This window comes from Strix aluco, chromosome 3 (genome assembly GCF_031877795.1).
Source record: "Strix aluco isolate bStrAlu1 chromosome 3, bStrAlu1.hap1, whole genome shotgun sequence".
NCBI classification, from domain to species: Eukaryota; Metazoa; Chordata; class Aves; order Strigiformes; family Strigidae; genus Strix; species Strix aluco.
Genome location: NC_133933.1, coordinates 27,814,192 through 27,830,395, shown reverse-complemented (window position 1 = coordinate 27,830,395; position 16,204 = coordinate 27,814,192). Strand labels below are relative to the sequence as shown.

General features: G+C 38.6%; 1 protein-coding gene across 13 annotated transcripts in view; it reads right to left on the bottom strand.

Moving 5' to 3' along the window:
* Positions 1-4,409: 4,409 nt before the first annotated feature.
* ESRRG (estrogen related receptor gamma) overlaps positions 4,410-16,204 on the bottom strand; it is a 408,226-nt gene continuing 396,431 nt past the window's right edge. For all 13 annotated transcript variants that reach the window (XM_074817905.1, XM_074817904.1, XM_074817911.1 and 10 more), the window contains one exon: positions 4,410-8,117. In XM_074817905.1, coding sequence (XP_074674006.1) covers positions 7,873-8,117 — 245 coding nt within the window. In that variant the 3' untranslated portion in view covers positions 4,410-7,872. The remainder of the gene's footprint in view (positions 8,118-16,204) is intronic.

Here is a 16,204-nt window from a genome sequence, read left to right as displayed (position 1 = left end):
CCCCTCCCAGTTCTCGGTGCTGGATTGAACAAGGCAATCACGACACTGCCCGGCAGCTTGTCGGTCCACGGGATCAGCTGCTTGGCAGCAGGCAGCAACGGTGGCATCGGCTGACGAGTGAGGAGAGGCCACGAGGCAGTACAGAAGTAGAGGATTTGTGTTAAGGCTTCGGGACTGTCTTAAATCTCCGACATCTGCCAATTTAAGTACAGCTGAATTGCTGGATAATTCTGCTGGTGGCGCTCCTGGGAACACCCAGCCCAAGCAGAACAATTTTGAAGGAAATTACATGAGCTGGGATTTAGTGTTGTCTCTTTAGCTTGTGGAAGAGATAATCTGGCCCATTTAATGTGGAACAAAATTTGCTCTGTTTCACAGGCGTAAGGAGATAGTTTTGCCTTGAGAAAGCAGCAGTAAATGACTCTGAAGTCCTGCTGTCACTCGTTCACTGAGCTGCTGTAATATGGAGTGGCAAGGGTTGTTTTCTTGGGCCTCTTTCTACATATAAGTAACACTCTTTATAAAGAACACCACTTAGTCTTATGACAAAATTCCTCTAGTGTGACACAGAAGAGCATTGACATCATTCTTGAAGGCTGGAGAATTTATGGCACAGGTAATTATTAATTTGGCTGGCATTTGTAAAGTAGAAGGGAGTTCTTGTGCTTTTAGGCCATGCTCTCAGTGTGTAAATCTCTTGTATGGCTGCCATAATAATATTCCTGCAGCTATGTTGTCACCTATTGTAATTTTTCTGCTAATAAGAAAATTTAAACTAACCAGGAATCCCAAATTTGGAGACTAGTTGTTTATTTCAAATATACTCTGGAGAAATAATAATGCAGTTCTGCTCTGAATTTAATTTAAACAGGAACAGGCAAAACAAATCTCTGTGGAGGGCATTTGACAATAATAAAATATTTCTCCCAGCGGGTGAGCTGGTAGCAATTGTATTGTTGCCATCAAAGCTCACGTTTCAGCAGGTCATTACCATCATAACAAGCCCTTGGACCAACTGGCATGGACATGCAACATTGAGCTCCTGATGGGCACATTATTTCAGACCTTTAACTTCATGGAGAACAAGACAAATACTCCTGGGAACGGAGGATTATATTTTGAAATTCCTTTCTTTTCTGTTCTGCTTAATAATAAGAGCCTGCGTGTAATCAATCTACCGCCACTTGCTTTTTTATATTAACGGAGATTGTAAGGAGCCAGGTTTGGGAATCTGAACACTAAGAAAGAGCGGCCTTTAGTCTCCACAAAATACTAAGGATTAGCATGCTGGGATGTGGAAATGCAAACACTTTTGAACACTTATGAATAAAAATGTTAAAAGCAAATAAATGCACCCATATTCTTTTCTATACTTTTTTTTCTTCTTCTTCTTTAATAGCAACCACAAGGAGGAAGTTTGTGACCTATATGTTAGAGACAACCTATACACACAGAATCACTATCTTAGCAGACAGAAAAAGCACACTCCTTGTGAGGCAGCTACAGCAGGCAGGCTGTATAACGAAGGATATAGTAATTAGCAAAGTGCCATGTGAAATCAGAGACCTACATTACACAAGAGAGATGAAATGCAAAGTAAAGGAAAGGTGCAAGTAAAAAAAGCTGTTAAGGAAAATAAACAAAGCTGTAGAAAAAAATGCAGAAAACAGATGGAAGCTGTCCCATTCTTGAGTTTAATGCAGGAGCCAGGACAGGTAATGTTAAAAAAAATTAGAGAGGTGTTTTCTGCTGCAAAAGCCTGTGCACAGAAGGTCTCAGGTGTTTTTGTGCTTAGGGTTTCTTTTTTCAAGTATGGTATTACCAGGCGATGCTGCAGGAGGACACTTAAAGATGTACAGCATGAGGGCTTGTCCTACTAAGGACAGTATTTCCATCTCTGTTATCTTTCAGAATCTCTCTTTCTTTTGGTTTTGGTGGTTTGGTTGTGGGTTTGGTTTTTTTACATATTTAATCTCTGTTAGTATTTGAACAGCACTGGCATTGTGTATTAAGAAGCACACATAACTGCATGCTTAATAGCACTGACCGGTGCATGATTTTCACGCCATTTCTTTCTCCAAGAAAGGAGCTGCTGAAGGCACCACACCAGACTACCTTTTATTGGTGTTTGCCAGACCTTTTCACACTGTGAATTCACCAGTTCAAAAAAACCCTGCCAACCACACAAAAAGTCCAAATGACATCGAGACCATCACTTGGATGCAAATCTCCAAAGAAAAGTCAGAGCCCATCATAAATCCCACGCCATTTAGTAGCCAGCTCAGCAAGTGGAGCGTTTTCCTTTTGCATCACTACTGGCGGCATCGGCCAGCTTGCGAGCGGGCACGGGTGCCAGTGTAAGAGCGTGGCAGGAGCAGAGCGCTCCGCAGCCAGGCTGGTGTGGTGAGAGGGGCAAAGGCCGTCAAACAAGCACCCACGGTGGCAAAACCATGCTCTTACCCTGGGATGGCTTCTTTTATTGGGGAGGGGGAGTAGGGGAGAGGAAGGGCGATGTAAGCCATGTCAGTCAAAATCTAGTTTTGTTGAGCTAAGCCATATCCACCACAGGAAGACTCTTGTCAGTTTGGCATCTCCTTGTTTTAGCTCAGTGGTGTTGCTGCAGCCACAGGTTGGGGATGCAGCAGTTGAGAGCTGTAGCAGGACCTGTTGGGCAAGCTACGAATGCCAGCGCTCCAAGCCCTTTTAATTTTCTTTAAAGATTTAGTAGCTATTTTCATACTTTAGAGAAGTTTGTGCTCCTAGACAAATTCCCCACAGATACTTACTGAAACATTTCTGCCTACTGAAACTTTTCTGATGGATTTCTGTGCCCATCCTGGCTTTACTGCAGAGACAGTGGCAGGAGAAGACAGAAAGAAAAAAAACAAAACGACTCTGCAGTTGCATCCCTAGAAGTGGCTTCATCTCAGCGTTCCCCGTATTTTCTCTTCTGTGATGCTAAATTTATGATTGCATGGTGCTTCATGATCCTCTCATGAAAAATGGTACAGAGATGTTAATTACGATTTTGTTAATTGTATGTGAAAACTTTAACCAACGGTTAGAAACAACTACATTTTGAGGAAGACTAGGAATACCAGTGTTTACGGTTTTTCCCCCCCTTTGTGTGTAAAAATTTGTGATACTACTTTTTTAACTTTGAAGTTATGGTACAGTACTACCTTTTCCTTTGAGGAGGTACTTCGCAATAGTTCAAAATCAGAACACTAAAAAAGCAGGGAAAACCAGTTCTGTGCACGCGTACGTATGTGCGTACGTACGTATGCCTGTGTACACAGCCGTGTCAACACAAAAAAACCAATTCTGACCTTCCTTGAAGAGTCCACACAGGATTCATCTTACTATTGTTCTGCTGCTCCTTTTACTCAAAACCCCCCTATTTCTTAGGATGGTTAAAATACAGAAGGCACTGGTAGCAGGGAAGAGGCATACTGCTACTGGAAGACTGTGAAGCACAAAAAGCCACTGGCGCTGCCCTGGTAGCTTGGCTGAAACAATCCCCGTCCCTGAGTGCCAGCGTTCTGTTCAGCAGCCTTTGTGCCATCAGCCAGAACCTCCAGAGAACAGCCAGAGAACAGCCAGCAGTGAAGGTGAGAAATAATGTTGGCAAACACAACGACAAAATACTATCAAGATAGGCTAAAAAGCAAGAAAAGCACACATTAGCACTTCTGTGATGGTTCTAGAAGGGTCCACAGGCAAGAGGGGCTGACCCCGCACCTGTTGGGGGTAAGAGGCTGAGAGGCCGTTTACTGCCAGTTTGCAGCCGTGCTCCTTAACCCCCCTGGATCTTGATGACTTATCAGTGCTCTTCATTAACACCAATCTATATTATTGCTCCGGTGGCTATTTACTTCCATTCAGAAAAGCTGGATCAAATAATACAGATTTTTTTTTTTTTTTTTTTTACCCAGAACACACAAAAGGAGTCTCCTGCAGTAGGAAATGAATGATAGATTCGGTTGTTGATGGAGAAAGCAAATAAGTACTTCTAGATGATATTAATGTGATCTTAAAATAGTGGGAAAGTTTTCTTTTATGACATTGACAGAGAGGCAATGATTTTGAGTAATGCAGGTTGATGTGAAGATGCTTTAAGATTAAATAAGTGCTATATAAAGGCCTGTCAGCCTGAATTCTAATGTGCTATGAGACATTTTGCATATTTAAGAGTATGCAAAATGTCTTGTACCACACTGGAATTCATTCTGACAAGGCTTTATATAGCACTTATTTACACTCATATTGTACTTTAAGGGAGAAGTGATAACGCTGGCTCCTCTTTGAATGGAAGTAACAAAAGGTAATGCTAATTCCTGTTTCCTTTTCTGAAAAAGAAAATAAAACCAAAAAAACCCCACAACACAAAAAATAAAATAAAAGCAATCAAAAGTGGAAGCTTGTTTAATATTGCTCTACCATCATCCTGAAAGGCATAATAATTTGAGTTACACATCTGAACTGATTGGAGTTACAGAATCATATCTCCTTTTTGCATTTAACAATATATACAATATAAAATAAATACATTTACACAAATGGACATTGGTTGGAGCACACGGTATGATACACATCACAAAAATATACAGTTGATTGCTATACAGATGTGAAGCCCATCTACAGCTATAGACATGTTTGTTTTTATTTGTTGTTTTGTTTCGTTTTTTTAACTACTGGCTATTATGCAACTCCTGGATTATTATAAGCAGTTTAATTTTTTTTTGTCCTTTTGCGATCTTTGCACGATAAGACTGCCATAAAATGTTTTCCTAGGCAGGTAAACAGAGACGCTTAAATAATTAAAATACAATCACCAACACCCATTTTCTCTTCTATAAGAAAAATAGCAGTTTTAATTTTTTATATCTTTTTATGTTATCATTTAAATGCAAAATAGTGGAATAAATACAACAATCTGATCTGATTGAAACAAATGTGTAACTTCTGGGAGTTACACAATCATATTGCTTTAAATAAGAAAAAATTAAAAAATGAAGCAAAAATAGAAATTAAATCGTTATGGCTAAAACATACACCCTTTGAAATTTTCCCAACACTTCACATTAAGTAAGTGGTCTTGAAAGAACTCTTCTCCAGCAAGGTTTAAGATGAACAACATTATAAAGCCCGTGCAGTTCTTTTAGCTATGTTTCAGGTAATGCTTTTACAGTCTTGAGATACTTGTTCTTTTGCAGCTCCAAAAAATTACGGAAAATGAAAACTAAAGTTTGCACCGTGTGCCTTTAACACATCTCCATTTTTTGTGTGTTTTTGTATACTTCTAGTCGATTGGCTTTTGACCCTGAAGCCCAAGTTCTTTAATGTGATACAGCAAAAACAATATTTATATTATATATTTATATATATATAGTGTACTTGAACAGTAGCAACTTAAACCCTGCACAAACTTTCTGGAAAATAAACTTTTTTTTGCACTCTTACATATATAAATAATCTTATAGAATCAGCACCTTTTTCCCAGGAGTTGTAATTTTTTTTTTGACATTTTTCAAAAGGGATGTGCCAATTTCTGAACTCCTATCACAGCTATAAATTTCAAGTTATTGACCATCTGAATGAATTGCTAATGATGATTTACCTAGAATCACACTACAGTCACTTCTCTACTGAGAAAACACAATCTACAATATAGTCCCATATAGCTAATGATAGATACACAGTTTTTTTTTTTTTTCCTAGCACGAGGCTGATGAAGCATCAGCCCATTGTTATTTTGTTTAAAGCACACAACGTAGCAATAGTTTTGGAAACTTGTCCGCACCAAAAAAGTTTTGCAACAACACAGAGCGAGTTAATAACAACATCTGAGAGATGATTGAATAAAAGCTATATTTACAGCGTTTAAAAATTAGACTTATCTATAATCTTGAAATATTCAAAGTTTTATTTCTAAGCTATACATTGGTATTCTATAATAAACTGTTACAGAAATTATCCCTTGTTTTGAAAATATTATGATTTCAGTGTGTATCTGTTAATAACGAGTATTTGTTTGGAGTTTCGATCTCTTAATTATTACTAGGAAGAACCTTATTACCAGTAAGGAATAGAATATACTACTGTAATCTCCTGAGGAATTGTACATCCAATATTGTCTCTAATTCTACCCTGTGTCTATAAGCACACACCACAAGAATCCAAACACCACAAGAAGAACAAGACAACAGTCTTTGAATGCAACATAAAAATTCAGAAAAGCACAGCAAACATGAAACATTGAAAAGCTGAACTACATTTCTTTTGTTTGTTAGGATTACAATTTTAATTACATCTGTGTACATAGAATAAGGATGTTCACATAGTACAGGGAGCAGCTACTAACACTGGTACATTGGTATAGCATTTGATGGAGGTTATTGTTTATTGGTTATTTAGCGACTGTAGTTTTCTGGGGGCATCTAATCGGTTTATACATTAGATTACACCTCGTAACAGTCTTGAAACTGACTGACTTTCATGCTGTGACAATACTGGTTGAAAAGCACATATACTGGTTTAGCTACTTGTTAAAGATTGCCATTTACAAAATAAAATCTAAATCAATAAATAAGGTATAGAAGTGTTAAATTCTTCAATTTGGTCAGAAGTCTACTACTCTGATTTCTTAATTTTGCAAACGTCGGCATTTGCCTTATTGCCTCTAAGCTACTATTGGTTCATAGGGTTTTTCTGCGTGTGAGGTTATAATTTTGCAAACAGGCAGTATCTTGTTCATTTGCAACTGAAGCAGTTAGAAATCACGTAGCAACTATACCTTTGTACAGTCGCTGTCTCCTAACACTGTTACAGATTGGTATTTGACATGGAGTATTTATATGTTAGACTACTTGGATATACTGTAGGTGTAATCTAATCCTTTGAGTCAGTGAACATTTAGTTATAAACTGGAGCTCATGTTAAGAAACTGGATGTTTTGGACCAGACTGGCACACAACATAAATTGCATCCGTGATAATATGCACCTTCCCTTCGACTATTGCTTTAGTAAGATAAATTCCCACATTAATAAATGGCTGAAAACTGGTAAAGCTGGTACAAAAAAATCTCCGTTAGTAAGAAGAAACGAAACATTTAAAAAAATCTTCCTTCAGGATTCATTTGTCCTTCATTATTGTTCATCATTGTTCAAGCCAGCACAAAAATGCAGTATTTCTTTCTCTTTAGTATTGCATGAATGAATAAAGCTTAAACTATTCCCTGAAAAAGTTACATTGTAGCTAACCTAAGAAATATCTGGAAGACTTGAAAAAACAATTAAGGAATCAAATGGCTGTAACTGATCTAGATGGAAAATGCAATGATAAGAAGCAGCCGATGCATCGTCGCTTAGTCGTCTAATTAGAGACTGCTCCTATGAAATCTAATACTGCATTCAGTCAGTTCATCGTGTTGTACTGTACTGCTAGGTACGGTGGTTCTCTCTTTGATTCCTTTGTCATTGGGGACATTATGGTTCATAATAAGTTCACTGGCATCCATATTATGGATTTCCATCCTTTGGCAGGCCTGGCTTCCATCTCTCTTCAATTAGAGACCTCTTTTAAAAAGTTCAGCAGCAAAGAAAAAAGAGAAAAGGAAAAAGGAAAGGAAAGAACAGAAAGGAAAAGAGAGAAAAGGAAAAGGAAAAGAAAAACTGCATCAGAAAGACACAGAAGAAAAAGTTGAAAGCTGCTTCACAGTCTTGCTGCTAAATATCAGTGCAGTCATTTTTTCCTTAATTAAACACTAAGTTTCTTTGCCATTATTATCCTGTTTATTTTCCCTTTTTTTTTTTTTTTTTTTTTTTTTTTTTTTAAAACGTGCATGATGGGGAAGCCCATGATGCTTTAGTCAGACCTTGGCCTCCAGCATTTCCAAAAAAAGTTTGTGCATGGGGACTTTGCCTTCCAGTTTGATGTTGTAGAAATGCTGCACAGCCTTGGTGGAGGTTTGCCTCAGAAGCGGGAGAGTCATCAACATCTTGCCTGCACGACGTGGGTCTTCCATGTGCTGCCCGGCCTCATAATCCTGCAGAGCCTCATGTAAGACGTCCTGAAGTTTCTGCACTGCCTCAACATCCTCTATGTGCATTGAGTCTGCAAAACAAAGGAGCAACAGGAGGTTTTGGTTTGGTGTTCCAGAAGTCAGATAACACTATGGCTGCGTAACACTGTCACTGGTTCTGTCCATACTCCTTCACAAAGAAGGAAGATAATTACCCACTAATTTCTACACTGACCTTCAGGAAAATATCTGGAAGTACTGTGGAACTACAAATGTATCATTAACTCTTGTGTAAGTGATCCTTCTCCTCATCCTCCTCAAACAAGTAAAACAGTCACCCTTGCTGCTCCATAAACCACCTCTTACAGTTACTGCTTTGAAGAAATGACAGCGCCAAAGGGCTGCCTGAATTGAGGTCTGCATTTTATCGGGGAAGCAAGAATGACTGCCCTACTATGGAAAAGCTCAGTAAAATTCTGTGTCAGGCTCCAAGGCTGTAGAGCTGGAAGCCATGGTCATTACCCACTGCTCAGCGGAGCTAATCGTGGGATTAGGGCCACTGCACAGACACAAGGGAAAAGCAGGTTTGATGTGATTTCCCGATAGGTTTAGCAAATTTTTCTCCCTCAGGCACATTCAGACAGGCAACACTTAGGATGTTCCTGAACAGCTTTTGTTCTGTGAAGCTAACATCTCCTACAAGGTGTAATCCTTCTCTCCCACCCACTCAGAGGGTGGTTTATCCTGTTATTGTTGGGGTTCTGCATTTTTTCTAAATCACTCAGAGCAAGCACCTTGCCCTGTACCTTTCCAGGTGAGATGTTTTGGTGGTGTAAGTATTGAGTGACAAGCCTAGACACAATGCACATCAGAAACTAAACTAAACTGCTACATGACCTGGAAAGATTAAAGCAATGGAAGTGTGAAATAGAAAGAAAAGATCTAACTGAAATAACTGTAAAACCCTCAACTGCATAGATACAGAAAGGGAAGATGTCCCTGAGAACATGCAGTTACTGGACCATACTGAGATGACTTCGGACAAGCAGCCCTAATTCTCTTACTTTTATGTAGCCATAAATGCTGAAACAACCCTGATGTGGTCCAAAGTGAGGTGAATGCAAGTAAGGAAGAATAGTCATACGTGAAAGAGACCACCAAACAGCCCCTATCAGCTACCAAAATTTGGATGGTCGACAGACTTACAGAGCCAATAAAACCCCATATGAAAACAGAATTGCTGTGAGAGGGTGCAAGTCCTAGGGATAGGCTACACTGTGCAAGCTTAGCTCAGGGTGAAACTGGGACATGGCATTATGAAAGTATATCCTTGAAAACTCTAGTTAGTACAATCCTGCTTTGCATCTTAATTTTTGGTTTTGGAATAAAGCTCCTGTTCCCAGACAGAATAATGATTGAGGAGTTGGATGGTGAAGAACCCGCTTCTATCATCATTTCCAAGCCCTGTATTAAGCAGTCTGATGCCCTGGATCAGTATTTTGACAGAGCCTCATGTTTTACCCTGTTGATGATAACAACATCAAAGTTTGCACGTGCTTCAAATATCTGAATTACACCCAGAGAATTACGATGCATCTAAGATTCATTTCCTAAAAGCTGATGTGCAACTGTTTCCTCAGATAATTAGGCCAGATAGTAAACACCTCTCTCTTTTCAAACACAAACATGTAAACTAAAACACAAACCAGTAAATAACAGGTTAACAAAAATGTTCCAGCTTCTATTGTCAAAACAAATGTGCAAATTGAAAAGAAAAAAAATAAAAGTTACAGCTCCTGCTCTAAAACAGACACTTAATTATATACAAGTTTGGATCATTTAGCACGTTTTATTGATTCTGATGACAGTTTATCTGTTAATTACACATAATGGAGTCCTATGGGAATTTTACATGTTTAATAATTCTGAGTCTTAGCGAATACATGCTCTAAGAAGCATGCAGTTAAGACATATGCTGCAGGGATGTGATACTGCACATCAAGGTGCACTGTGCTGAAAGCAGAAAAACACAAAAATATCTCTTAGGGAAAAAAAATGGCTACAACATTTTAAAAAAGATGACAGGGAAATACTACCTCTAGCAAAATTTAGTTTTAATTAATGTGAGACCATTCCCCAAATTCGTACATTTTTGATAGTTTTCTAATAGGGCAATTCTATTAAATAATTCTGTGTCAATAAAGGAAAAGCCCTGAATTCTGTGTCCTACAAACAGATGTAATCGATACAGACATGCTAACACACACATACAAACGTGACTGATGTCTTAAGCATAGGGTCCAGCCACTGGGCTTAATTTGGAATGCAAACAAATTGTTGTCTTTACTCCCTGATTCTTTTTCCAAGTCCTTGGATATTGACTGTTGTGCTACAGAACACACAATATGCTACTCCAAATAATTTTTCCATAAACCATGCAGTCTGTGCAGAAATTACACATCTTTTCCTCCTCTCCCCAGACTCAGATTTGTCACGGAACCAAACTGGAGCATTTTATCAGCAACAAATGCTTGGCGAGTCAAAGACTGACTGTTCTTGTGATAATTTTTTTACACGATACTGCATAAGACAACAGGTCTTTCTTGAGAACCTGACTATAAATGTTTAGTTTTTAACCCTGTATAAAACTAGTCTGATTCTTCCCTGAATCAGTATTTGTAACGGCAACCATGTTTGAGTTTGAAAATAGATAGACGGAGTCCAGACTAATATATTTTTCACACAGAGATGAAACTTCCCTGAGATCTTTAGCTCTGCAGTTTGGATAGCAATTTGGCCTGCAGCGTGAGGAATATCTATGCTCTACATATTTCTTACACAGAAACTGAGTGAGAGGGAAAAAGAGGAAGAGAACACTCCCAGAAAATGCAAGAACGGAAGGTGAATCAAACCCTGCGCTCTGATACAGCTATTACACTCCATGCTCTCAAACTCTTCCTCTGTGTGGACAACATCTTAAAACAAGGGATCTTATCCTCTCCTTGCAGAGGTTGATTGTATACCATCCCTCCGGTAAACAGAGCAATTGCTTACATGGAAAAGTAATAGTACCGAAGCATTTAACGTATTTGTTGCTGTCTTTGAAATCAATTTAGCAGCTGGGAAGAACGTGACCAGCCAGCTCTCCACCGGCCTAATGCAAGCACTCCGCTGCCAAACAGTGGTTCACGGAGCAGTTTAGGAACCTGTGACTTGGGAAACAGATTTTGTCACAGGAAATGGGGTAAGACAAAATAGCAGAGAGAGGGCACTTCCAAACGGTGATTAAGACTTCAAACTGTTCTTTTGAAATGGTGACTTAGCTTGAAAGATTTAAAAATGATTTAATCAAATTACTATGATAATTTAACTTCCCATTCACGGAAAAGATTCAGACTCATTTCAGCTTAGCCATTCTAGGGTCTGCTAATGTTTAAATGCAAACTCACTAAATCTGTGCTATTTAATTAGACCATGATTCAGCTTGCAGATTGCTCAGGAAAATATTAATCTCTACAAAGATCCTTCTTCAAGTTTTAGCCTTGCAGTCTGGAACTTCCACTTTATTCCCGATATTAAACGAATGTAGATCTTAATCCCTCAGGTGTAAGCCTTTGAAAATAAGGAAAATGGTTGAAAACGCTGAACTAGCCAAGGGGAAAAGAGGAGGAAAAGTAAAAGAAAAGAGAAATCTTTTCAGTAACTACAGACTGGCAGATGTAGAAGTGAATTCAGAGCAGGTTAGTTTATTGCTGATAAACCCAATCCTCACTAGTAAGAGAGGGCAATGTCAACAAGAACCACTATAATTAAAGGAAACACAGAATCTGTGTGATAATCCAGAAATAAAAAATTCCACAGACCCTATGAAATTGAACTATAAATTAGGTACAAAGATTTTGAATGTTCTTCCTATACCAAGAAAAACCCTTTTTTGGTTTTGGGTTGGTTTTTTTTGGAGTGGCTTTGTAGACAGTCTGGATAATTCACAATTACATCCTACACAGGTAATATCCAGAGGAAACCTATATCCAGATGTAATACACTTAAAAATCAGTGCCTGTATAAACAATGAAATTAAACAGGGTACTTTGAAAGTGTTGTCATTTGAAAGCAAGCAGGATTTGATCGTAAATGCCCTGCAAAAAAACGATCCCAGGCTGGTGAAACTGAAGAGCTCAACAGACAAACACAAGACTTGATGATACAATGTGCTGCTAAGAGCATGGGATTTCAGTCTAGCAGGGGAAAAAATTGTTAATATGATGGGAGAGAGTGAGATCAACAGATGAGGACATTGACTCATTGAGTTCTGCTTGGAGAATCTCGTTCTATCCTTGCAAATGCTTTCTTTCACCATCACAGGATGGGAAAATAGAATTGTACCTCTTCTGATTAGCTGATTGATCGTATCATTGTGCAGAAATGGGAGAAAACTAGAGTTCTCATCCAAGAAAAACACCACAAGGTCCAGATAGAAATTCAGATTACAATCTACCTTGTTTAAAATTCAAGCTTCATCTCAAATACAGCAAACAAACATCCAGCCACCCAGGAATCATTCAGAAAACACCACAAAGGGTGACAACTAGCTAAAGACTGGAAAGCACCTGAACTGAGGGCAAGGAGACCTCTCAAAATACTGCTCTGAGGAAAATTAAAGGCTGGTTTGTATGTATTCTGTATATAACATCACTAAGAAGCAGGGGAAACCCAGGGGTCTCAAATAAAGTATTTCTTCACGTCAGAAAATTCCAGCAGCATAAAGGAAGAAATTATTATAGTGAATCAAGCAGCAGGGAGTATGCAGCAGCGAACGCACACATTAAGATGCTGATAAAGCACATCAGAGAGGCGAATATCAACAAGTACTTGAAAGACAGCAATCACTGTGGCATTTCTGATTCTGTACAAGCTGAGTAGTTCACAAACCCAAACTGGATAGATCAGTTTAGAAAGTTGTAGGATCCTGGAAAAACTGGATGGATGAAGAGTAAGAACAGCAGGCAAAATGGTTTTTGCTTTACGTAAGAACAACAAAATCCTAATCTGGATTATGTCTCAAATAAGAGGAATTTATTATCTAGATTGTATTGCCAATCCAAAAACCCCACAAAAACCACCACAGTGTTTATTGAAGGGTGAACTGTTCTCAGAATTACAGAACCCCTTCCTCTCCTGCCTGAAATGTATGCCAGATTTACACCGGGAAACTTGCATTTTTGCAAAGTACTTCACCACATGGTGTTTCTGTATAATTTTTATGACAAACACAACACAGTGACATTTTGAAAAGCATATTGCTTAAGATAGAGGGAAATTGTCAACAGCAAATCAAACTAGGTTCTTGGTTCCCTCACCCAGCAAGAATTCCCATCCTTTTCTAGTCTAGAATTGAAATTCCTCCCTGTGTAGGGTCAACAAATATACTTGATTTTGACCACCTATTTGTCTGTCTTTCCTGAACAGAACCATGTGTTGGGGTCTGCATGGTTAGGCTAAGAGACAAGCACATAAACAGAGTATTTACCCTTGCAAAAGAGTATGGCAAAAATGATCTGACATCTGCATTATTCTATCGGAAACAGACACTTCAATTGAAATGTATGTTGGATATTAAAGAGGAATAAATTAAGAATTCCTTGCCCGTAGGAATTATAGGCAGTGGAAACCAAAAAAGTAAAGCAAAGGGCTTAATGATTGATTGTAGTGAACAAGGTCTTAGTTTGGATTGAACTGGTTTGGCCTACTTTAAGAAGACACATGAAAACTGAAGCCTCAAAACAGTTTTTAAAACACAGTAGGGAATGAAGATTAGTAAGAAAAGAAATTACTCACGGAACATGCCTATTTATTTCAGGGGCTAACTGGATTAGTGGTGAACTAAAACCACAGGCATAAAGTAAGTTAAAACACAGTAAACCACCTTTTTTTTTTTATTCCTGAAATGGCTTACTTTCCACTAGGACAGGTAATGAAAGCAATAAATAAAGGAATATTTCCGCAATGCAGAACAAACTGCATAGTATGAACTGGTTCCAGTATCTCCTTGATAAGGCTACTAAAACTCTGGAAAAGGGGAATGCGAATGATAGAGCTGGGGGGTAAGATACCAAATAAAAGAAAATGTTGAATGAATGCTTCAAAATCCTTTTTATCCACTACAAGATGTAAGTAATTGCCATAATTACCATTGACAGCCACTAGTTTAGTGCTATGGAAAGGCAGGATGAATAACAGTGAAGACTAGCAATTGCACTGGTAACACAGCGGTTCACACTGTTGCTTTCCTACGCAGAAAATCCTCTGGTCAGCACAGAGCTGGCCCATGGCAGACGCAGCACAGTGCTCCCCTTACAGTCCTGCCCCAGCAGGGAGGAACCTGGGCTCCATCCTCCCACTGGCCATTGGGCTGGCCTCGCTTCTTGCCCTTCCTGAGTCTCAGACTGCTAACACGTAAATAGTAACCACCAAGTTCATATCGAAGTGAGGAATATCTCAAAGTCATTCAGTTCCTAGACCAACTACCAGAAAAAGAAAAAAAAAAAAATTTAAACCATTGATTACCTCTGCTACCGTTTGCTTAATGATAACATTGAGTAGCAGAGTTATTTATTTTCTCGAAGAATTGTGGGTGCCATCTATTCGATTACATGAAAATGGAATATGAGGAAGAAACTGTGTTCAACCAACACGAAAACTCTGACTATAGCGGCAACATCCTCTTTTAAAAATTTGTTTCTATGCTGTACCACCCTCTGTACAAAATTACACGAAAGAGTTAACAGACCTTGCTATTTATATTGGCGAAATAAATATTGGTTACACACCAATAACACACAGGTGTGTGTATATATATATAAAATATATGCCTATTCACAATAGATACCTTTTAATCATGAATTCTAACACTAACAAGATGACTAAATAAAATCAAATGAAAAAATTGGCATTATTAGAAACTACATAATTGTTGTGACATATGATAAGCTACAGTCTATACTGGAAATAAAGATGATGTCCTGTGGAATAAGTGATTTATAGGGTTCTACCGATTAATTTTTATTATGATAATATTCTTTAATGGTGATAGTGCTCCGAGTACACTGTTTTGGTGGCTGGAAAGCTAAGTTCTAAGAACAAACTGATTTTTTTACCAGGATAGATGATTGTGTGACTTTACTGGCATCAGTGTTGATCTGTGTTTCATTACACTAAAATGCACAAGATACTTCTTGGTTCTCGCTCCTTCAGTACGGAAAGGGTGCTGGAGCCTTTTTAGGAGAATTAATAAGAGAGACCAGAAATTGTGACAGTGAGCAGAGGTCCTTTTCTCCTTCTGGTGGCACAGGCTAGACAGCTAGTATTAGCGTTTCAGATTAAATTTTCAACAGTGCGTAGGGTTATACTTTTAAGTGCCTAGCATCCACATTTGGGTCAGATTTTTCAAGATACCAGCAGCCTATTAGCCAGGTACACACGGATCAGATTTTCAAATGTGCTAATGTATTTTGACACTCTAGTTCCTTATGTTAGGTCTTAGATGGGAACTGAGCTTCTCTTAAAAATCTGGTCTCAGTTATGACTCCTAAGCCTTCTGCAATATTTGACCTGAAGGCACAATTTAGTCCTTACTGATTAGGCAATTTCAAAAAACTGTTCACCTGCAATTCCCTGTTTAGTATTACCTAATCAATACATGAAAGCATTTTCTAATACAAAGGAGACGAGCAGGTCATCTTCTCTGTGTCAGAGTGTTTGCATGTGCTTGTGCGCACCTGTGTACACTTCAACTATATTCTGTAAATATTTCACCTTCCCTTACACACGAGGAAGTAATTGGTACATGCATGTTTTGGAAGCCATTCAAAGTTGATTTTCTGCGTGGGTAAACAAAGTGCTCATTGGTGCCAGCTTGCTTCATTTGGGTGGCGTGAGGTGGAATGCAGGGCAGTGGCATCCTGCAGTTCCAAGGTACCTACTTGCTTTTGTGTGGAGAAGGTACAGAAAGAAGGGAGGCACTCGTGATACGGACAGGACAAGGGCAATGCTGTGGTGAAAGGGACTTCTCTGGAGTTCAAGCATGAAGGCTGTATTAATTACTATTGCATCAACGCAGATGTTTAAAATTCCATATTAAGCACTACATATTAAACCTAACTGTTGAAATAATTCCTGT